Genomic DNA, 24,238 nt, shown 5'->3' with positions numbered 1-24,238 from the left:
ATTTACAGCCATTCAGTGGATGACATCACTGAATGGCTGTGATTGGCTGGCGCTCGATCCAATCTCAGCGCTTACTTACACAGCGGGGAGATCATCGTGCCGGGGACACAGATGCCGGCTGGGAGGTAAGTATTGCATCTTTTTCTTTACCTAGTATATACTTGAGTATACCTAGGCTTATACTCGAGTCAATATGTTTTACCAGTTTTTTGTGGTAAAAGTTACATCAACATTAATTTATAGGCTAATTTAAAAGATTTTTCATAGATATTACTTATGACACTCATGCTATTGGGTGACTAGTTGGCTTCCCCCTTTGGTTTCTTAAATGGATCATAGAAAACAACATCCATATGGAACCCTGGATGAAGCCACAGGATTTATTAGTCAAACAGAAACCAGTATGGTCTCCGTTTGACCAGGTTTCCTTTTGTTTTTGACATTCATTTGTGCTAGCCAGCATAGTATAGTCAATTATTCTCGATGCTGTTTTTCAATCCAGACGAAAAACCAATATTGGAGGTTGGAACGTAATGTGTGAACACACCCTTATTTTGGCTAGTTTTGTGGTTTTCTAATGTCCCTGTCACTACTGGTAGGATGATGTGGTACCTACAGCCCGGTCAGATTACAAAAGGGTAGTCCTACTCCTTCAGGTACTCCCTCAGGACTAAGATTCGATTTTACCAGAACCTGGATAATGCCAATGTTATTGTACGGCTCGGAGACCTGGACCTTGCTGTCACAAACAACTGAGCATCTGGAGTCCTTTCACATGCGATGCCAACACCAGATTCTCTGTGTCCGTTAGTTTGACTTCATCAGAAACAGCGAGATACAGGCTTGCACGGGGCTTGAGTCAATCACAAAAACAATAACAAGGAGACGACTTGCACTTCATGTTGCACTCTTGTCAGAAGCTGTTCCGGCCCACGGTGCTCAGCAATTGCTAGGAAAATTGAGAGACGACCCCCTGCCGGATGGCGTAGGCCTCCTGGTCGTCCGCGGCACTCATGGGTGCAACAGATAGGTAACGGGACCTCCTCCAACATCAATACTGAATGGAACAATACTCTTGGTCGTGGTCATTCTAGATCGGTGCTACGGACCCTCGTTGTACAAGCGAGATAACTAACTAAGTCCTACTCCTTCAGGAAGACACATTCAGATATGCAGTTGTAAGAAGGCTTACCGTGTCTCCCAGCAGAGTTTCAAGCGTGGAGCAGATACCAGGGCTCTGGTCATTACATGAATAGAGTTAGACAGAGCCATAGAATGGTATTAGCTCAGCATCAGGAATGGTATCTGCTGCTTTGTGCGAAGAGGAACTGGAAGAGCATTCCCTGAACCCTACAAAATTACCTTCAGCGGGATACTGGTCTGCACGTTTCTGACCAAATTCTCAGAAACAGTCTCCATGAGAATGGCATGAGGGTTCAATGTCCTATTGTTGGACCTGCGCTCACAACCCAGTGCCATACAGCTCAAATGGCATTCTCAGAGAAGCTCAGAATTAACAGGTCTACTATTGGTACCATTCATAGATGAGAGCAGCTTCACAATTAGCATGTCTTTCATTCATCAAGATATGATGTGTGATTTGTCTTCCCCTAAAAAATTTTTTTAGCAAAGTGTTCTCTTAATTTTTTTGAGCAATGTACTTTTATATCTAGATTGAAACTACCCTAATTTATAGCAATTGGCTCTTATTGTCAGAATAGCTGCTCTTTGAGCTTTCTTATCTGAGGGGTTTGGAATGGATGACCTCTACTTTTTGTCATGTATTTACCCATGTGGGGCATATGGATTTCTTTAAAATCAGATTTCACTGGCAATAATTTCTGTGACGGTAATAAAAGTTTTGCATGTTTAAAGAGACCCTGTCACCTTCCTATTCCTGCCCGCGCTGAGAGCACCATAATGTAGTGCCTGTCACACTGATTACAGTGATATGTCTGCTGTGTTGATCTGTGCAGTAGTTTTGGAGAAACTTGCATTTAATTAGTAGCAGCCACTCAGAGAATGAGTCTTGCATATTCATGAGCTGCCGCCTAGCCACACCCACCCCACCCTCTAGCCAATGAGTGGCAGCTCTCTCTCTCTTTTTATGCACAGTAATAAGCAGAGAGCTGACAATCATTGGCTGGAGGGCGGGCGGGCGGGCTGGATGTAGCTAGCTTGCAGCTCAAGAATATTCAGGACTACTTAAGGCTGCCTGTCCATGGGTGTTGTGATATCCCGGAGCCGGTGCCAGCTGACAGATCTCCGCGGTGAGCCTGTCTAACATGGTGCTTTCCATAGCAACGCTATGGAAAGGATGCATTGCGTTCTCCACAACCGGAATATCGCCGCGGGGAACGCAATGCAAAAACGCCTATGAACAGGCAGCCTTAAGTAAATTTGCTGCTACTGATAAAAGGCAAGCTTCTCCAAAACTCCTGCACAGATCTACACAGCAGACATATCACTATAACCAGTGTGACAGGCACTACATGATGCTGCTCACAGTTTAGAGGACTTGCAGTTTATATATTGATGTTACCTATAAATGAATCTTATAACCCGCAGCTGGATTCAGATTTCTCTGGTTCCTGGTAGGATTAAGGCCGGGCTCACACGAGAATAAGATTACACATGCGCTATACGCTCATGTGATATGCCCTAATTCACAGGCAATCCAATACACAACTCTACTCACATTAGCATGTAGGAATTGTGTAAAACGACAGCGCAAAAAAAACTGCAACAGGTTCTATTTTGCCGCCTTATTCTTGTGAGAGCCCATTGTTCTCTATAGGTCGTATGTATACGCGCTGTTGCAAGTGGGAAATAAAAACAAAAAAAACACAGGTGGAGATACGCTGCCATGCGCAGCACAATTTCACTGCCATATGTGCCGATAGGTCAGCTCCACAGCAGTAAAACTCTGCATTATCAACACAGCATTTTATGCTTTTGGCCACCTGACCCGGCCTAAGTGAAACTGTTGACATTCTCCTAGTTTAGTTTCAAAATACTTTATTCGAGAAGCAATCACGTTAAGTACAGCTTTTCCGAATGTTCAAGAGAAAATTTCCCCTTGCAGGGGGCAAAGCAAGTCATACAGCGTAGATCTTGTTCTTAAAATGAATGTACTATTCTCTTGCCAACACTTTTTTTTTTCTATTACTCATTTAATTCACTATCTCCAGTTTTCACTAGAGGATCTATATCATCAAATAGTTGTGATTACTAACTTTATCAGTTCAATCAATAAAATTTTAACAAGGTTTTAACAAAGATCAGCTGTGGTCGTCTCTCGTTCCTTATCTGAACACTATCATTTTTCTTTTTTGTCTTGAGGATATCATTTTTAGGTCGACTGGAGGATGTGTCTTATTCCTGGTATGTCTACCATGCTCACCCAGGAATCCCATATCTCACCGAATTTTTCTAGAGCGTCTGCTCCTATTGCGTGCAGTCTCTCGTACATTGCAATACAAGAGACTCTATCAAGCACTTCCCGGAAGGAGAGTTTTCTTTGCCTCCACCTAGATGCAATATGAATTCTTGCTGCCATACAGATCACCTGGATCAGCTTATGGGCTCGATATCTGATCCCTGGTTGGCGATCCCCTAAGAGGAGCACTGCTGGAGTTTTATGTAGGGTTCCTATGAATAGCCTCTGTAGAAGCCTATGTACTTGTGTCCAGTCTTGCTACTACCGGGCATGTCCACCAGATATGGGCTTGTGTGCCTATTTCGGCACATTCTCTGAAACAGAGGGGTGAGGTTGATTGGTATATTTGGTGCAGTCTATATGGCACCAGGTGGGTTCGATGGAGAATCTTTATGGATGTCTCCGTCAAGGTCACCTGATGGCTCCCCTTCGCCACCGTCTCACAGCATTGTCTCCATTTCTCTAGTGACAAACTTATATTTAGGTCCTTCTCCCATTTTTCCATATATGGGAGTTTCCCCTCTCCCCCCGCTTTGTTCAATACGTTGTAGATCAGGGATAAGGAGCCCTTTTTTCATAGGGTCTCTCAGGCATAGTCTCTCGAACGTGGTTAAGTCCGGGAGGGTTCGTGGGAGCCTGAGTGAACCTAAGAAATGGTAGACTTGGTTGATCCTAAAATTCTCAGATGTGGGAGGATTGAATTTGGTTTTAAATTGGGTTATGGTAAGTATTCTGGAATTTTCTATCATATTGTGTATACTTGTGAGTTCATTGATTTTTCACCACTGGAAATGTACCAGGTCCTTACTTGGGGGGAAATTTTTGTTTGGTATCATAGGTAATAGTCTAGATGGATTGGTTGATAGTTTATATTTGTATCTAGTTTCCCTCCATAAGCGTATTGAGTGGTATGAGAGGGGGCTCTTGTCTAGAAGGTTTGTCTTTATTGGACCTGCCGACCAGGTCAATTCTGCGGGGGTATGTGGAGCCAACTTGTATGTCTTCATGTTGACATTCTCCTAGTTTATTTGATCTCTATACTGTAACATAAACTGCACTATTTGTTTTTTGGGAGAATTTTTTTCAGATTGAGAACTCTATGTTTTATTAAGATCGCGTCTTCCAATAATATACAGTTGAATATTCTCTCTACATTTACTGAACTAGCTGCTGTTAATGCAGGATGTCAGGTTCGAAACCTGCATATTTTTTGTGCAGTTCTGAGTGAAAATAGGCTTTACGACCTGATGCAACTCTTCAGGCACTATAAAAGATAACGCATAATTAGTCGGTAATCTACACATAATATGTAGATAAAAAAATGTGATTAAAGGCAAAACTATACTTTATGGGAAAACAGTGAAAGTTATGCAAAACTTAGTGTTTCTAACTATTTTATTTTCTCTCCTGCAATCACAGGCAATGAATCTGAAAGGCCAGATGATCTATGTTTTTGAATCAAGTGCTATTCTATTTCTGGGCTCTCCTTGTGTTGATCGATTAGAAGACTTCACAGGACGAGGTCTCTACTTGTCAGATATTCCTATCCACAATGCTCTGAGAGATGTGGTACTAATAGGAGAACAGGCCCGAGCACAAGATGGACTGAAAAAAAGGTTAGGAAAGCTGAAGGCTACCCTGGAATGTGCCCACCAAGCTTTAGAAGAGGAGAAAAAGAAAACGGTTGACCTCTTGTTCTCAATTTTTCCTGGTGAAGTTGCTCAGCAGCTGTGGCAAGGACAGACTGTGAAAGCCAAGAAGTTTAACAATGTCACCATGCTTTTCTCTGATATTGTGGGCTTCACCGCAATCTGTTCTCATTGCTCACCCATGCAAGTTATCACCATGCTGAATGAACTTTACACGCTCTTTGATTTCCAGTGCGGAGAACTAGATGTCTATAAGGTAATGTCCCATTGTGAAGGAATGTTCGTTGGAGCTATGTTCAGTTTGAATTGATGTAAGCTTTTTTTAGTTTGTGTCATTGTAACATTTTTGTGTTTGTTTTTCTATGTAAAGGAGTAATATTGTTAGTTTAATTTATACACCCAAGTTCACTTCTGTTATCAAAAAGCAACAAACCCAACCTAGGCAGAGTAGAGAGCTACTAAATAAGACCTGCTCCAACTCTTTTGGACATGATTGTCCATTCATTTGAATTACAGTTCTTTTGGTTGGTATTAGTGTATCTTGACGCCACCGGAACTAGGGGGTGGAGACAAGAAACACTCCTACAACCAACGCCTCCAGCTGCATTGGCTGCCCAGGTAAATGGGTGGCCATCATGTCCCCAGGCTGCTGGTGTGAATGCCCCCTCTGGCACTTGAGATTCATGGGCTGCTGCTCCTTAGAATGTCTCCTCCGGTGCTCGGCCTTAATGGGCTGCTGCTCTCAATGTCGGGTCCGCTGCTCGCCTGCTCCCATCATCTCCACAGGCTGCTGGCCTAATATTGCCCTCCGCCGCTCAACATTAATGGGCTGCTGCTGTTTATGTCCACTATCCTGCTGTCTGTTGTAAATCCTCCCTCTGTCACGCTTGGTCTGAATGCCCTCCTGTCAATGTCCCCTCGGCCGGTCGGTGTTGTTCGCTTGCAGCCGTCCGAGGATAGTGACAGCAGCGGAGCTGGGAGGGGTGAAGCCAGCCCTGTGCCGAAGGCTCCACACACACCAGAGTCCATGTTAGTGTGAGCAGGGGACCTCCACAGCAAAGAGCTTGCAAGCGTCGCACCCAGCAGAGGAGACCGTGACAGCAAAAAATCCCGTGATCAGTGTTACAGCAGGGGAGGGGGCCGACCATGCCAGACAGAGGACCGCGATGCAGTGCCGCCGGTTGGGGTAATTGTGAGAAGCGTCGCAGTAGCAACGGCCAACCTCGCATACGTCATCCACAGGACAACACCGGGGTCTCAATTGCCAGATGTGAGCGCTGCAGAGCGGCGGTGGGCCCAACAGTGAGCAGTTTAGCACTTAACCGAAGCTGGCCTGGCCAGCCAATCCAGCAGGGGTCATTGGTTGTGGGAGTGTATCTTGCCTCCACCCCCTAGTTCAGTGGCGTCAAGATACACTAATACCCTTTAGGTTGTCGGTGAGATCAGTCTTAAAGGAGAGGTGAATATATATTCTACTATATTATTATTGTTAGATTTACCACAATGTTGGTTTTGACTCGGGGTGACCATATGGACAGTGTTTTAATAGGAGGCCATGTCTTCTGTTTAAATCTTCAGGCTTATCAATGTTGCGTTCAGAATTTGTTGTGGTTAGTACTTATTTAGTTTTCTTTTTTCTCCTATATGTCAACTTTTTCAAATGCATTTGTCTTTTTGGTGAGTTTTTGAGCTATGTTCACACTAGTTATTTTTCCCTGCGTTTTTGGACCGCAACCAAAATTCACATAAACCTTATACTTTAAAAAAGGAAATGCATACATTGTTTAAAAAACACATACAAAAACATGCAGAATTTCAAAGTAAAGGGGCTACTGTGTTGGAGCAGCCATAGTATAAGACTACTCGAACACTAGGTATTACCCCTTTCCAATCCACTGTTTGATGTCTGAAAGAAGATTCTAATTGAAGGCTGTACAGCTCTGATGTAGGAAGATGTCCGTCAGGGTATTCTTACTGTATATTACTGGCCGCTCTGTTGTCAGGGGCCTCTCCTGCATGTCCCATACCGCAGTACTGGCTCTAGCCAGCAAAATGGCACCATTGTATCATGGCAGAAAAAGAAAGACCCCTAGGAAACCCTGAATCTAAAATTGGGTTGCAAAGGGTTAACAAAAAAAAAACCAAAAGGTGTATGAAGCCAAACAATCACTTTATCAAAGACATACAATTAACACATAACACAAAAATGGAAATGGTTCAGCTCACCTTATGTAGATGTTTGAAAAATGGACAGGTAAATTTCAACAGGATGCACAGAGAAACCTGAAGCCTGGACTCCACACGCAGCAGTGAAAAATGTTGTATCCAGCATCCAAAGAATAAGATAAATCTTGACGTTTATTGTATCAACTTAATGCAATAAACGTCAAGTCATACATTTAACACATGACACAAACAGGAGGCTATATTAAAACCATGGATCCAACGGACAAGGGATTAAAGTGCATAGCAGGTCTCGGTATTAGTATACATAACTAAGTATAAGTCTGAGAGACTCTGATTAGTTAATCGCATGCATATGTTAACCTTTAACTGACAGGGAGTCTCACAGAACCCTCCCAATTCTAGATTTACTACAATAGCTGAATAAATATTTATACATATTTTTTAATTATTTATAACCTGTAAATTAATAAAAACAAGTTATAGTAAACATCCAGTTCATTATTGCACAAAAAATTCTACCATAATATATAGGAGACTGTAAGACCCCACGTCCACGGAAGTGTCACAAATAAACCATGTCTACAGTCTACAAGTTTAAAGACAATGCTACAAAAAGTTTTTATGAATGAAAATAAAGATAACTGCAAATAATCAAACAGTATTAAAGCCATATGTAAAGATAGGACCCACCAATGGAACCAAGAGGCACTCCGATACGCGTTTCATTTCCTTTCTCAATGAGTGACAAACACTCCCCCACCTGCTGATATAGCCCTCCAAATCATCATATGGCAGGAAAATAGCGCGGGACAGAGAATGGCGCATGCGTGGGAATTTACGAGCAAAAACACTCAGCGGTAGGAGTGAGCGCAGACCACAAAGGGTCATACGTGCACACCGACCGACAAATGAAGCCAGGCAGCAAACGTCCAATCAGTCACCATCCAGTGCATGCACACATGGTTTCTGAAACATGCACGTGGTTTTTAACAATGTATGCATTTTTTTGCTGCGGTTTAAAAACATAGCAAAAGAAAGCCAAGTGTGAACACAGCCTTGGAGCATTTATGAACCACAGAAAAAAAATGCAGCAAAAAAAGTGTTTCTTAAGGGAAAAAAACGGCATGCGCATTTAAATAATGCATGCATTTTTTTGATAATGCATACCTTTTTTCAAAATCCTTGTGCAATTTTTTCTTGATGCAGTTTTTTAATGCTCCGGTTTAGAAATGTTAAAAAATTGCATCAACAATGCAGTCGTATTGTGGCGGTGTGAAAGTAATCTGAGCAGAACTTTGCTTTAGGGCGCCCACCCACTGGCGTTTTTTTTCACTGCGAAATTCGCAGGTTTTTTTTTTCTGCAGGGGGTCTATGGGACTTGTAATGTAAAAATCGCGATCGCGCAAAATCGCAATTTACTGCGATATCGCGATTTTGTGCGATCGCGATTTTAGCTTTGCATGTCCCATAGCCCAAAGACCCCTGCAGAAAAAAAAAAACGCTGCGAATTTCGCAGTAAAAAAACACTAGTGGGTGGGCACCCTTACAGGGAAAGTAATCCATTTTTAGAAGTCTGTGGGTTAATCTTCAAATAAGTCTTCCATTTGTCGCTCAAATGTATTAGCCATGGATGAGTAGTTTCAAACAAGAACCACCTAAACCATTTGTGACACAGGGCACCTAGTATAACGTCAGTCAGGATGGAATTTATTCTCTGTAATGACCTAGAAGGAAGCATTCAAAACAATGTATGGAATAGCCATTTAATATTTAGCGAAGCTCTGAGAGAGGGGGTAATGAGGAGACCACCAGATGGCATAGGGAGTCGTCTACAGGTGGGTTTCCTTCTACGGTTTCTCTGGTTTGGCTAGAATTCTTAGTCATGTTTTAGGGCTCTTTAGTGGATTGGAGATTGACTTACAGGGTACAGATGTGTCCTTCCTTAACTTGTCTCTACACCCAACATATCCAGAGATTTGTTTTGTGAAATGTTATGCAAACATGGGAATAAAAATGTTGTCCAGTAGACGCCGCGCCATTCATCCACACACAACCGAGTAAGATAAAAATATATACATTTATTAAACACTGGATGGTTCTGATAGATGCCGTCAATCACCAATGGGTTCCTACTAGAGATGAGCGAGTGTACTCACTGAGGCTAACTACTCGAGCGAGTAGTGCCTTAGCCGAGTATCCTCCCGCTCGTCTGTAAAGATTCGGCTGCCGGCGCGGGTGACAGGTGAGTTGCGGCGGTAAGCAGGGGGGAGCTGGGGGAGAGAGAGAGATCTCCCCTCTGTTCCTCCCCGCTCTCCCCGCCCCCTGCCGCCCCCCGAATCTTTAGAGACGAGCGGGAGGATACTCGGCTAAGGCACTACTCTCTCAAGTAGATAGCCTTAGCGAGTATACTAGATCATCTTTAGTTCCTACGTTTAATCCCTTAAGAATACGGCCCTTTTTTTTTTCATTTTTGTTTTTTCCTCCCCAATTTTAAGAAATCGTAACTGTTTAATTTATCCATCAACATAGATGTCTGATGGCTTGGTTTTTTTGCAGGACGTGATGTATTTTTCAATAGTACTATTTAATATAGTGAAAAACTTTAAAAAATTCTTAGTGGAGTGAAATGGAAAATAAAGTGCAATTCCGCTATCTTTGTGGGGTGGGGGGGTCTTGTTTCTATGGTGTATACACTACCACAAAAATGACAGGATAACTTTATTCTGTGGGTCAGTACAATTACTGTGATACCAAATTTATATAGTTTTTTTTTTTGCTGCTCTACTTTTGGCCGCCTGCAGATGGGCGGAAATTCCGCGGCGGGATTTCTCGCGCAATTTCCACCGCTGGAAGCCTGCATAGGATTGCGTTAACAAACGCAATCCTATGCAGACGGCCGCGATTTGGCCGCGCGAAATATCGCGCGGCAAACAAATCGCGGCATGCTCCATTTCTGTGCGGGGTTCGCAGAGCCCCACACAGAAATGTCACTCACCCGCCTCCGGGCTGCATATGCGCGGCAAGCCAGCACATCAAACAGCCGGACCCGGCGGGCGCGGGTGAGTACACATGGTCCCTGCAGGCGCTCGGGTCAGGTCCGGCCGCGAGAATCCTCGCTGCCGGATCCGACCCGCCCATCTGCAGGCGGCCTTTAAAAGATGAAATATCTTTGGAAAAAAATCTAATTATTTTCTGCTGTCTTCTCCTGATAGCCAATACTGTATTTTTCCATTTAAATAGTTGTATGGAGGGACTCATTTTTTTTGTGGAACGTCCTGTAGTTTCTATTGGTACCATTTTGGAGTACATATGACTTTTTGATCACTTTTTATTACATTTTTTCTTGGAGACAGGGGGACAAAAAAGGGCAATTCTGATGTTTTTTTTTTTTAAATCTTCTGACAATGTTCACTGTCTGGGGTAAATAATTTGTTACTTTGATAGATCGGACCGTTATAGGAGCAGCGATACCAAAAATGTTTTTGGATTTTTTTCATTTAACGTTTTTATTATAAATATGGAAGAAGTTTTTCTATAGTTTTATTACCTTTTTATTTTTTTTTTTGTAATAATTGATAAATCTTTTTTAAAACTGTTTTTTGCATTCTTTTCTAGTCCCCATAGGGAACAAGTTTAATCGCTTCTGCAGCATGATGTAATACCATAATATTACATCATGCCTTGATCTGACAGGCAATATATCAAGCCACGCCACATGCATAGCTTGATAGGCAATCCACAATGGCATCCCTGGGGGCTTTCAGAAGGCTTCCAGCTGCCATGGCAAATGAAAGGTGTCCGTTCTGTGTCTCTGAACTCCAATCAGGGCATTTAAATGCCACTGTCAGAATTGTGGTTACAGCTGTGATCAGCGGGAGCGCTGATTGCAGCTATCGCCGGCAGGTGTCAGCAGTAAGAAACAGCCAACACCCACATTGTATGGAGTGGGATCGACCCCAATTCCCCTCTATACAAAGCTGAACCTCCATGACGTAACTGTACGTCATGGAGTGTTAAAGGGGTTGTCCCGCGGCAGCAAGTGGGTCTATACACTTCTGTATGGCCATATTAATGCACTTTGTAATGTACATTGTGCATTAATTATGAGCCATACAGAAGTTATAAAAAGTTTTTCACTTACCTGCTCCGTTGCTGGCGTCCTCGTCTCCATGGTTGCCGTCTAATTTTCGCCGTCTAATGGCCAAATTAGACGCGCTTGCGCAGTCCGGGTCTTCTTATCTTCTCAATGGGGCTCTGTGTAGCTCCGCCCCGTCACGTGCCGATTCCAGCCAATCAGGAGGCTGGAATCGGCAATGGACCGCACAGAAGCCCTGCGGTCCACGGAGGGAGAAGATGCCGGCGGCCATCTTCACCGGGTAAGTAAGAAGTCACCGGAGCGCGGGGATTAAGGTAAGCACTCTTCGGTGATCTTTTTTAACCCCTGCATCGGGGTTGTCTCGCGCCGAACGGGGGGGGGGGGGGGGGGGGGTTGAAAAAAAAAAAAACCCGTTTCGGCGCGGGACAACCCCTTTAAGGGGTTAAAAAAACATTCATGTATTAACATGTATGTCTGTTCTACTGGTTGGTGCGAAATATTGAATTGGTTTCATATCAAATTGTATAACGTAACACAATTCAAGAAAGGCTAAGGGTGGACACATCTATAACTACCTCAAATAGGTGGCACCAGACGGGCAAAAATGTTTTCATTTAGCAATGACACCTATTGAAACAACTTGTAACTTGCCTAGAGTACATGTTCACCTTTGAGTTTGCTCACACTTTTCAGTCAAGGGTTCATATACTTTTTGACAGTCATAGTAGCATGCTGTGATATTTTATCAAAAAACGTAAAGAAATCAAAACATGGCACACTGATTGCTAAAAAATAAAATGGATCATAATGAGTCTGTCGTACCGTCATGGATTCTCTAAAATTGGAAGCCACCACAGTTCGATCCGAGCTTTTGTGAAACTGTATCAACTATTTAGATAACTATTTCTATAAAAGCATACCTTCTATAATATTCACATCTGTTGCAGCTGAATTTAGTACGATACGATGTTCAGTGATATCTGGTTTTCCAAGACTGCAGATAAGCCTTAGTGATTTATTTATGAGTGACATTCCAAAAATAAGCATTTTAATGACAAAAAGTTCTGTTACATCTCCAATTCACTTATCAAAGTTTTAAATTTAACAGCATATATACAGTCAATTTATTCCCTTTCATGCTCTGGCTGAAGAATCACTATAAGGTCATTAAAATGGTATTGCATGAAATATGACAGTAATGTGGCTGCTTATAGAAAATCATATATGCTCATTGACAAAAAAATAATGCAGCAAGAAAGAGTTGTTGGAATCAAATGAAACTTTATATGTATGAATGTAATGATGATATATGTAAGTGATTACAATATTGGAGAGAGAAGATGAGTTTATTGGGGAAAACTGTACAATTCAAAGGAGGTTTTAGTACCCTGTTGGGCTGCCTCTAACCTGGATACATGATGAGATACAGTAGGGCATGCAAACATACAAGTTCGCTAGGTTATCCTGTGGCACAATTGCCCATAGATATTGCAACTGGGACTCTATATCCTGCATACTCATAGGCTGCCGAAGGTGATGTCATAACGGGTCCCATAAATGGGTAGGACAAGGAAGTGTGGTAATCTGGTGGAGGCATTCCTGGAAAACCCATGCTGTGTCTGGGTGAGCATTATTTTGCTGAAAATTGCCTATTGGAAGTCCTGGCACGAGAGGCAGCACATATGGCCACACAATTTCCGGCACATGTGACTGACTGTCATATGCGATGGCTCACCAAATCATCACACTAGCACTTGTGGCAGTGGGTCACTTCACGGTAAAGGCAGGGTTGAAACCACAAGGCCTCCATACTCAAACACGATCCTCATCATCTCCCAAACCTAGAATTGTCACTAAAGACAATGCGGTTTCAGTCCATAGCAGTACAGGTTTCTTTTTCATGATGCCACTGCAAACAAAGGCAAGGTGTTGGGGTGTTAATAACATGTAATGGGCACCATGACACCAAATTTCCTTCTGCTAGGCGCCTGGGAATCGTCCAGGCAGAGAGAGGGTTCTGTAATAAAGGTGCCACCTGTGTCTGGATGGTGGCAGCTTGTAGGCAGATTAAACAGTCCTCTCTACTAGTGGTCTGTATGTGCTTTCTGGAGACTGTTTGTCGTGTGTGAATGTCCTCACATAATTACTACTCCCAGCACCACGTAAAAGCTTGGTCAGAACGACCTCAATGGCAAGCAGTTCATCAAAACAACCATCCTGCTTCTACAATGATGCGTCTCCTCTCAAAGTCTGTTGGCTGAGCAAAATGTCTTTTAGCAGTCAACCATCTCAGAACAAGAGGTACAATACACAAAAGTAGCCTCTGAGCACCTTTTTATAGGGCTCCAGGGGAAACACTTTGGCCTCATGTCCACTTACACGCACGGATTCCATCTGCTGAATCCCGCCGCGGAATCCAGCCATGCCCACGGATATGGACAGAAAAATAAAATTTCTTACCATTTGAAATTCAACGCAGATCTCCTCCGTGCCAGCCGGATCTTTTTTTTTCCGGCACGGCGGATGCATCCAGATGAGCCGACTGACGTTCCGGAAGCATGCGCAGTGCTTTTTTTTTTTTCTTTAAAATCTCCTGCTCTCCCACGGATCCACGGCATGTCCACAGTGACAGCTGCGGCTGTGCTGTGGATCGGACGGTTTTCATTGACTTCAATAGAAGCCGTCCCTGCGGGATCCGCAGATAAATGGAGCTTGCTGCGACTTCTTCCCCCGTGTGCGATCCGCGCGCCAGGGAAAAAATTACATCTGCATGCTTTTAACTATTTTGCGTATGCATCCCTGTGGGCAGCTTGATTTTAAGATGTCCCCGCGGGTTCCACAAATCAAATCCGCCTGTGGACATTGGGCCTTTTACTGCCTGTTACATATCTGCCCAAGCCATAACTGCATGCCAATTTTTGCAGTAATCCAACATTTCTATCTGGGTACATCAGTGTATTTACCTTATTATTCTGGACATATAAGCCGGATATGGTGCTTTAATGCAAATATTGACATTGTATTATTTTAATATGTATAGGTGGAAACTATTGGTGATGCTTACTGTGTGGCTGGAGGGCTACATAAGGATAGTGAGACACATGCCTTTCAGGTTGCTCTGATGGCTTTAAAAATGATGGAGCTGTCAGATGAAGTCATGTCTCCTCATGGTGAAGCAATAAAGGTCAGTTACCATAAAGACTTCTATAAGTCATCAAGATCCATACTTCTTTGATCTTTGGCGATTCTGTATTTTTGTGCTCCAAATCCCACCTTGACACATGTGTAATCCAATTCTATTTTGCCCCACATCTTTCAACATTTTTCCTTTCACAATTAGCATATCTTTTGCATTTATCTGCCGTTTTTGTTCTCCATAACATCTGTTAACATAAAGTTCTATGCAACATCATGTTGCCGCATACATAATACACCATAATGCTAGGATGGGAAAGGAATGGGATGTCAAAATGTATTGTTAGACCCAACTAGAGATGCGAAGGCCTGAAAAAAAGAAGAAAAAGTGGGGAAAAAAACTGTTTCTTCCCAGGCCTTTTTTTAAGTTTTATAGTTTAAATACTATATTATTTATCATTGGAAAATAACATATTCTGCACACACTTTTTTTTTTTAATTTTTCCAGCAAAAAATGGTTTAGGGAAAAAAACATTTTTTTCCCCAATTTTTTATTTCGCCTCCCCATCTTGAGACCCACTTAAGTCCATGTGTACACTTCAATGATATGTGAAAGGGCCTACATGGTGGCACATGGTATGTCCATAGATCCATATTCTGGCAATGCAGGCAGTCTGTGTGCCACTGTCTGTTGTCTCTATAAAGGCCGGACTCAGACAGCCATAATTCGCTGTGTGCCACCTACGAGAGACATGTGCACAGCACACAGCAAGTATGCAATGTCATTGCCTGTGTGCTGCCAATCGGCATGCAATATCTTAGCATGTATATGCACCAAAATGGAGCATGCTGTCATTTCTCTTGTGCGTGTATTTCACGCAATTTGTGTGAGCGGCGACATGGCAGCCTATGCTATAACAATGTGACTGCAACTTATGGTTTGTTAATACAAAATATTGCTCAGCTGTAATGGATATCAGTTGTTTCCTAGTATTTCCTTTTCTTTTCTAGATGCGTATAGGTCTACACTCTGGTTCAGTTTTTGCTGGTGTTGTAGGTGTAAGAATGCCACGTTACTGCCTTTTCGGAAATAATGTTACACTTGCCAATAAGTTTGAGTCTTGCAGTATACCAAGGAAAATAAATATCAGCCCTACAACATATAGGTGAGTTCTTTGTTTGTATGGTAATATTTAACCATGTGCAGTAAACTTCCTGGGACCTGATAGTAGCCAGATTATAACTTCTTTGCAGTGGCCACCAAAATTGCACAAAAATTGTATTTTATAGGGATAGTTCTCCTAAAAGAAAAACACTGTATGGAGAATGTTGGTTAAAGTATTTAACGTACTCAGCAAACATGTATAGTACATAAATAACCCCCAAATCTTAGTTGAAATATTTCACATGTACAGTTGCAATCAAAATGATTGACGCCCCCGCCCCCCCACTGCAAATTAAGTTTGCTTAAAAAAAGAACAATTTGTAGGCTGAAAATAGGTGACCCATGGAATCCAGGGATGTACATTTTTACTTGCCCTCCCAGTCGTTTTCCCTGTGCTGGAAACCACTGTTGAATGCATGGAGCAACACTGTCTAATTTTAAAACACATCAAATACTTGGACTGGCTAGGGCTTTGCTGACTGATGTTTGATTGCATGTTAGAAATATTGCAAAGTTAGGGCTCCTTCACACCGCTGCATTTTTCATCGGCATTTTGTGGGCCAAAACCAGAAGTGAAACGTACGGAAAGAAAGCATAATGGAAAGATTAGCATTTTCTCCGTAGTTTGGATCCACTCCTGGTATTGGCTCACAAAATACTGACAAAAAAGACGCCCATCTGAAGGAGCCCTTAAGAGAAGAGACCATTGCCTTGCACAAACAAGGGCAAGGATGCAAAAGTATAGCAAAGGTACTGAATGTTCCCAGAGATACAGTTAGAAGCAGTTTCCATGTTCAAAGTTAAAGGAACACTGGCTGCGCTACCAGACCATGGCAGAAAGAGAATGCTATCACCAGCTGCCACCAAATTCCTGAGGAGACAGATGGGGAAAACCTTTTGAGTGACTGCAAAAAATCTGCAACATGATTTGGTGTCAGCAGGCACTGAGATTTTTATTTGCATGGTAAGGCACATACAAGACAATGAAAAACGTCATGCCCAGACTCCAAGTTATACACCTGTACAGACCCCAAATCACAAGTAAAGTTGGTACCAATATCCTAAAAAACCATATAAAGCCACTGACGCTTTGAGTTTCTCTTGTGTTGAGCGATGAAACAAAACTGGAACTTTTCGGGCCCATGGATCGGCGGTATGTCTGGAAGAGGAAGAATGGAGCATACACTGAAAAGAATACCTTGCCTATAGTGAAGCATGGTGGTGGCTCAATGATGCTCTGGAGCTGCTTTGCTTCCCCTGACACTGGAGACCTGCAGTGTTTGGAGGACAAGATGGATTTAATTAAGTGTTAGTAAATCCTAGCAGAAAATGTCATGCTGTCTGTGAAGGAGCTGAAGCTTAGACGCTATTGGACCTTTCTACAGAACGATAATCCGAAGCATATCTTGAAGTCCACCAAGGCTTGGTTTCAGAAGAAGTCCTTGAATATTCGAGTTGACATTACAATTACCTGACTTGAACTCCACAGAAATTCTTTGGTGGGATTTGAAGATGGCAATTGCACCACATAAGCCCAAGAATGTTAGTGAAGTGGAGGCCCATCCTCTGCTAGGGCTTGTTGTCCTGCACTTCATTTCATGAGAAACATATGATCTTTACTTTAGACAGCAAAAAACCTTTTCAATAATGGTGATCTCTAGTCAGAATGAGAGGGAGTTAGGAGGCGTTGGTACTTAGACTACACTATTATGTAATTATAACTAGGTCACAGAAAAAATTTGATCTTTATAGAAAGAGATCCTTTCACAGAGGAAGTCTTCTGGGGAGGTTTCACTGTATTTGGATTGTTTGAAGGTCACAGAAGTTTTTATAACTCACTTGTATGGGTAAAGGCCCTTCAGGAACAATCACCGAAATAAAATTTGAAAACTCAATCCTCATCTATAACCTTTTAAGTTTTTTAGTCATGTTAATTTCCTTATTGATCTCTTTCAACATTCCAATGGATCCTGGGATTGTATAAGTTGTAACAGAAGGAGCTATCAAACTGGTATCAGCCAAGTCCATCCCATAAGGACAGCACAAAGAATCAAGTCCTGGACCTGCCGGTTAATGAAGAGTTTACACATTGACCAATTTTCCAGAAGTGAATCCATAGCTCAGTCTGAATTAAAATCTGCAATATACAGTTATCGGGATATTTTGTATGTGGAGTTCATCGTTGGTTTTGGTGCAGATTGAACCATGAATTCTGCACTGAAATTACAAAACAAATAGACAATGTGAAAACTCACCCCAAGCCATCGATACAGTGTAATAAAGGCCTAGGGAAGAGGTCTGCAATATGGTGAAAATATTAGGTACTCCTTCCCCACTCTTACACCCTCACATTCTCTGAATGGAGAATAATGTTGTTTAATTAGGAATGTGGAGGTTATTGCTTATAAAAAAAATTATAAACCTAGCCAATTTTGAGATAATCAGAGAGAACTGTGCAAACACTATTATTCGATGGCACATTCGATAAAAGAGTTCTAGAGTGGCATGGACGCCTTTCTTGAGCATTACCATACTATATGTTATAACTACTAATAACTTCAGAAGGGTCGCTGATCCAGGGATTATTCTGATTTCCAGATTGGAGTCAAGAAGGATTTTTTTCCCTTAAATGGGGAAAATTGGTTTCCATCTCATGAGTTTTTTTCCCTTCCTCTGGATCAACATTGGGGGTAAAAGGCATGGATGGATATGTCTTTTTTCGGCCTTACATACTATGTTACTAGTTACTAGTGAATTATGCTATATTTACAATGATACTTGAGCACTGTATAACTTGCATTCTATTTTATGATTCTTATTTTGAAATATTCTTTCAGCTTGCTTAAAGATTTCAAAGGATTCAGGTTTATACCTCGATCAAGGGAAGATCTTCCACCAAACTTTCCAGCTGAAATTCCAGGAATATGTTATTTTCTAGAGGCTTCGGATCAAGACATGTTGACCAAGACCTGGTGCCAAAAAAAGTCTGCAGAGGATTTACACGTCAGCAAAACAAAATAGTCCAATTTTATCTATGTTTTGCATATTGTGTAGCAGTATTTCTTAACATGATATTGTCTTCCTTTATAATGCCATTTTTAAGTAACATCTCCATAACAATGTGCTTGTAAATCACTATTGCTATCTAAGAAATGGGCTCTAGAGATCAGATATGTAAACCGCCTCTTCTAATTTCTATCTAGCTTAGAAGTATTTATTCATGTTCAGTATGGTTTTATCCCAGCTAGTCTTTGATCATTCGTGGTGTATCTTATTAAAGGCAAATTTTAGTGTTCCCATTGTTAAAAGCATACATAAAAGGGTTTAAGATTTAACATTTTAATTAGGCCTTTTGTATTCTAAATATTGAAAACAAAGCCCCCACCCTAATCCCCTCCTGTTTTTCTGTTTATATGCTATAGTTGTCTATTATTTTACATTCATGGCACTGGAAAGATAACAGGTCTAAAATATAAGTAAAATTCCTTTAAAAGGGTTGAAAAGAATCAACTTTTATCACCTATCCATGGAATAGATGATAAAAGTCTGAACGGTGGGAGTCACAAATCTTAAGAGCAAGAGTCCGGTGTTCCCTTCTTCTTATCATTCCGGGGTGGCTTCTCCCAGCTGCAATGACTTCAGACTGAATGGAGTGGTGGCCATGCATGCGTGGCTGCCCCTCCGTTTATTTTAATGGGGCTGGCTGAAACAGCTGAGCATCTCTACTTGGCTATCTCTGGCAACCCCACTGAAAATGAAAGGACTGGCACCACACATGTGCAACCACCACTTCATTCAATCTCCTTCACACAGCAGGGGATGCAGTAAGTCCACAATGAGGAGAAGAGGGGACATAGAATCTGTGGGGGTCTCAGCTTTGAACAGACTTCTATCACCTCTTCTAGTGATTGTCGATAAGTTGATTCTGGTATAAGCCTTTTAATATTAACTATGTATATTGCAGTTTCTATCTGTGTTTATCCAGAGAAAGGCAATAAGTTAATTGACAAACTATCTTTCTGGTTGTCATACCAATGAGATGTATGTTTTAGTTTTTCAGAACATAAATATGAACATAAATGTGTACCTAAAGTAACATTTATATTGTAAGTGTGCATTATACAGTCAGGGTGAATTTGTACTAGATAAAGTGCAGAACATGGAAAAAGTTTACCTCAACTTCTTTACAAGTAAAACATGTCTAAAGTAAAAGAAAAACTAAAAGAAATCCCTTATTTTTATATGGAATATGTAGAGTCCACAGACAATCTAACCCGTATTGCAGATAATATATTTTATATAGTCCACATATTTTATATTGCAAAATAGACAAAAGAATCCTCGTGTAGACTCATTCATTTGTTTCCTACGTTTGAAACTGGCCATCCATCGTGCAACACGCTATACATGTAGATCTTTAAATGTTAATATCCAGTGCAACCCTGTATATATCCAAAGCGATACACAACGTTCTAACATTTTCCTATATTTTAGAAATCAACTATGGATTTTATATTGGTGAATATTTTTTTATTATTTATTGTATGACATTGTTCTATCTGTACATTTAAAAATACTGTTTATCATTAAATCCCATAACTATGTACATTTTTGCATTTACACTTATTTAAAAAAAAATGCTTCTGTCCTCGATATTCCAGAACTAATGTTAGAATAGCGCCACCCTCTGTTTCTATCAATAGCCTGTCTCCCTCAGTAAGGCCAAGCTCACGCGGGTGGACCAGATTTCGTATGTGGGGGGCCGGCAGCGGATTCTTGCTGTCACTTATGGGCTGCGGATCGGACGGCCTCCATTGACTTCAATGGAGACTGTCCATGTGGAATCCGCTGCAAAATAGAGCATGGAGGGATACCTGGTGTGGTGAGAGTATGCTTCTGAACCTACAGCGTCTTTTTAGCTTTTCAGAGGAGGTCCTGAGCAAGTACAACTGGAGTAATGCTGTCTCACTCTTTATCCCTTGCTCAGCATTTCCTCCAAAAAGCACCTTCAGAAGCAGCTGCTCAGCACATCAGGGATTCCTATGCATACCTAGTAGAGCAGAGAGAAGCAAGACTGAGCATGTGTGACCACCTCGGAATATTTACTAAGTAAGACTATTTGTAGAAACAGCAGGGGGTGCTACTCTAACATTATTTCTGGATATCTGAGGATGTAGTTTAAGCATTTTTTAAATGTGTGATTCCAAAAATTTTTATGGGCTGAATTTAACTAAAAACCATATTCCTCGTAGGACAACCCCTTTGATAGAAAAGAAAACATACTTTGGTTATAGAAAAAAATAACCAAAGTAGCATTGCTTTGAAAATAGTACAACTTACAATAAGAAATTTAGATGGCCAATTTACACACAACGATTATTGCTCAAATTTCGTTCAAATGAATGAACTTGAACAATAATCGTGCAGTGTACATGCAAACAAAACGCTCACCACTTGTTCAGAAGTCGTTATCTCAGCAGCATAAAAACCATCACTGAACCACGGGCTTGTCGTTCCGTGTAAATGCGCCCCGCACAGCGCTTCACATAGAACATGAAGCGCTGAGCAAGAAGCGCATGACCCAGCGGTGACGTCTGTCTGTGAAAACGATCTGCTCAAGCGCTAACGACCTTAGCGCTGACATCAGCACTCGTGCAGTCTTTTAGCTGACTGCCATCCCATGTAAAAGGGCCATTAAAAATAAGTTAAAGATTATCTCTACATCCCATTTCCTTTTCGTTCTATTAGGTTTTTGTACATGTCATCCATCTGGTGCTGGTTTATAAAATGTAATACTTTTACAGACAGTGAGTTTATTTAGAAGATTAAGTCTACTTTTGCACACTAATTTACAAGTATATATTCTACATAAAATGTTGAAGACGTTTGTACATACATTACATTACTTATTGCGTACTTATACTGTACAAAGCTGAATTCACAGATCTGCTGATTGTTATTGCAAACTGTCAACAAGCTTATTATCCGAAACACCCTTGAAAGCTTATTTGTAGACTCTAATAAAGGAGGGCATTTATAAAGGATCCCATCTAATAAAGGATCCCATACATCAGATACCTATATAGTTCCTGATGTAAGGACAGCACTTTGCAGAATTCAGGCCCCCAGAACAATTTTTATACATCTTTAAAAAAAAAAAAGCTGGGAACATCCAGAGATTTGAGCTCAGAAGCCTGCCTAATTGTAGGTGTAGCTTTGGACTATAATGTAGGCTATAACTCTTCAATGCTAAAGTGGTGGCTTTTTTGGACCATTCTTGAAAATCAGCCTATTGCACCAGGGCCTCATTTGTTAGTGTAATATATTTTTGTGATCTTCTATATATTTATATTTGACACCTATGTCTATATATACAAATAAATACATATTTACCTGCATGCTATAAAGAAAGTATATTTTACGTGTTTCTTATAAATATCTTTTTTTCAAAGAATAATAATTTATAAATGTTAAGATTGGTTAAATATTATCTATATAAGTGTTCGAGATTATGCATATAGAAATTTAACAAAGTCTTCCTGCTGGTGTTGCCAAAAACTGTTAAAACAAGCAGCTTCCAAAATGAATATTTATTTACGTTACTGTGTCGGTATTGTTTCTTCAGTTTGTAGTGGTAGTTACATGAGACGTCTTTAAGAAACGGAACGTGATTATGTAATAATGTTGCAATCTCTTATTAGATGATGTAATGCTGCAGTACAGAGAATTCTGTAGACCACTTCTCACCAAGAACTTGTCAGATATAATGTCACCACCAGAATGTGTTTTCACTTTTGTTCCCTGGAATGTACTTGTTACAAGACAAGCATAGGCTTACTGAATATGAGCATCCAAAAAAAAAAGTCCTTTGTAGGTTACTGAAGCTCTATTTCAACATTCACATTGTAAACTGTAAACGTCCTAGCAATAAATGTTTTTTTTTATTCTACTTATTTCTAAGCTTGTTTTATTTTTGGTTGTTTATTGTAACAGTCAGTTGTTATTCCTGTGCATTTTAAGCCTATCTTATATGAAACTGAAAGGGAGGGGAGATAGATTAGATATTAGAAAAAACTTTCTGACAGTGAGGGTGATCAATGAGTGGAACAGGTTGCCACGGGAGGTGGTGAGTTCTCCTTCAATGGAAGTCTTCAAACAGAGGCTGGACAAATATCTGTCTGGGATGACTTAGTAAATCCGGCACTGAGCAGGGGGTGGGACCCGATGACCCTGGAGGTCCCTTTCAACTCTACCATTCTATGATATTTATCACTTAAAGGAAATAACCACAAATTCTATTAGTTGTACTTATTCAGCAATATGAAACACATGTGTAAGCTTTCATTGTGAGCGACTGTTCAGTCATGACCTCAAAAACTATATGTAACTCACTACCTACATGGCATTGTCACCTGATATTTTCCTTACTGATTACTCCTTTATGTGAGCTCCACTGGGGCACAGCTCTGATCTGTGACTACAGATTATTATCTACAGTGTATACAAGCAGCCTATGGTAGTCCAAAACATGCTTCCTACCTTATGATTGGTTCAGGCTGCTGCACTGTCCCTCCTACCCTCAGCTCTGCCTCGTCTGATTGGCTGCTCTATATAGCACAAGTCTACTAGTAATTATTAGGAAATTATAGTAGCAGTATTTCTGGTGGCACATCACACACACAGCAGCTTGATTACTACACAAGACAAACACAGCTTGCCTTCTCCCACAGCAATGACATCAGTACAGGTCCTTCAGCCAAACGGATCTCTGTGGTGGTAGGTAAGTGTGTTCTGTCAGGACTGCTGAGTTGTGTAGAAAATTATAGTACCGGTGTTTCTGGTGGCACAATGTGCCACACAGCTCTGCTACATGGTGCATGCATTATGATCCCCACACATCACACACACAGCAGCGTGATTACCACACAAGACAAACACAGCTTTGCTCCTCCCACAGCAGTGACATCACAGGTCCTTCAGCCCACCGGATCTCTGTGGTGGAGGTAGGTCAGTGTGTTCTGTCAGCACTGCTGAGTTGTGTCTGACATAATAGCGGTTTAGTTGTATTCTCATTTTGTTATTTTTGTCCTCCCCTTTTCAAGAGCCCTACCTGTGTTGTTCTTCTGTTGGTCAGACTCTGTGTTTTAGATATGTTGTAGGACCTCCAATGACGTCATCAGGGGGCAGAGCGATGACATCACCAGGTGTGGACCATAAGAATCACACACACACATACATACTCACAGACAAGTGGTTGTTAGTAGTTTGATTAAGACTCACAAGTAAGTCAGTGTGTGAAGAGCTGATTATGGCAAGGGTAGAATGGGTAAACTTCAGAATACTAAATATGACTTTAAGATAACTGCTACACATATACTCGAGGGAATAAGCCTTTGTAAAAGGGAATCTAGAAGGTTGGAAGATTGCTTTCAGTAACACAACCAGTTTAACTCATTAAGGATCATAGTGTTTCAGTCAAAAGGACCAGAAACACTTTAGCAGTTTTATGCAGGTGTTGTTTTCTGAGTATTTTCGGCACTTGGTCCTTATCGAGTTAACGGAGGGCT

General features: G+C 41.3%; 1 protein-coding gene across 1 annotated transcript in view; it reads left to right on the top strand.

Annotated features, from left to right (window-relative positions):
* The window catches only part of GUCY1A1 (guanylate cyclase 1 soluble subunit alpha 1), a 72,791-nt gene extending 50,171 nt beyond the window's left edge, over positions 1-22,620 (top strand). The window contains exons 5-8 of the mRNA XM_066573603.1: positions 4,859-5,344; positions 14,412-14,555; positions 15,518-15,672; positions 18,509-22,620. Of these exons, the coding sequence (XP_066429700.1) occupies positions 4,859-5,344; positions 14,412-14,555; positions 15,518-15,672; positions 18,509-18,692 (969 nt within the window). The 3' untranslated portion in view covers positions 18,693-22,620. The remainder of the gene's footprint in view (positions 1-4,858; positions 5,345-14,411; positions 14,556-15,517; positions 15,673-18,508) is intronic.
* The last annotated feature ends 1,618 nt before the right edge of the window (positions 22,621-24,238 follow it).

Source organism: Eleutherodactylus coqui, chromosome 7 (assembly GCF_035609145.1).
Source record: "Eleutherodactylus coqui strain aEleCoq1 chromosome 7, aEleCoq1.hap1, whole genome shotgun sequence".
Lineage (NCBI taxonomy): Eukaryota > Metazoa > Chordata > Amphibia > Anura > Eleutherodactylidae > Eleutherodactylus > Eleutherodactylus coqui.
The sequence above is the reverse complement of the archived record's forward strand: the minus strand, read 5'-3'. Positions and strand labels throughout refer to the sequence as shown.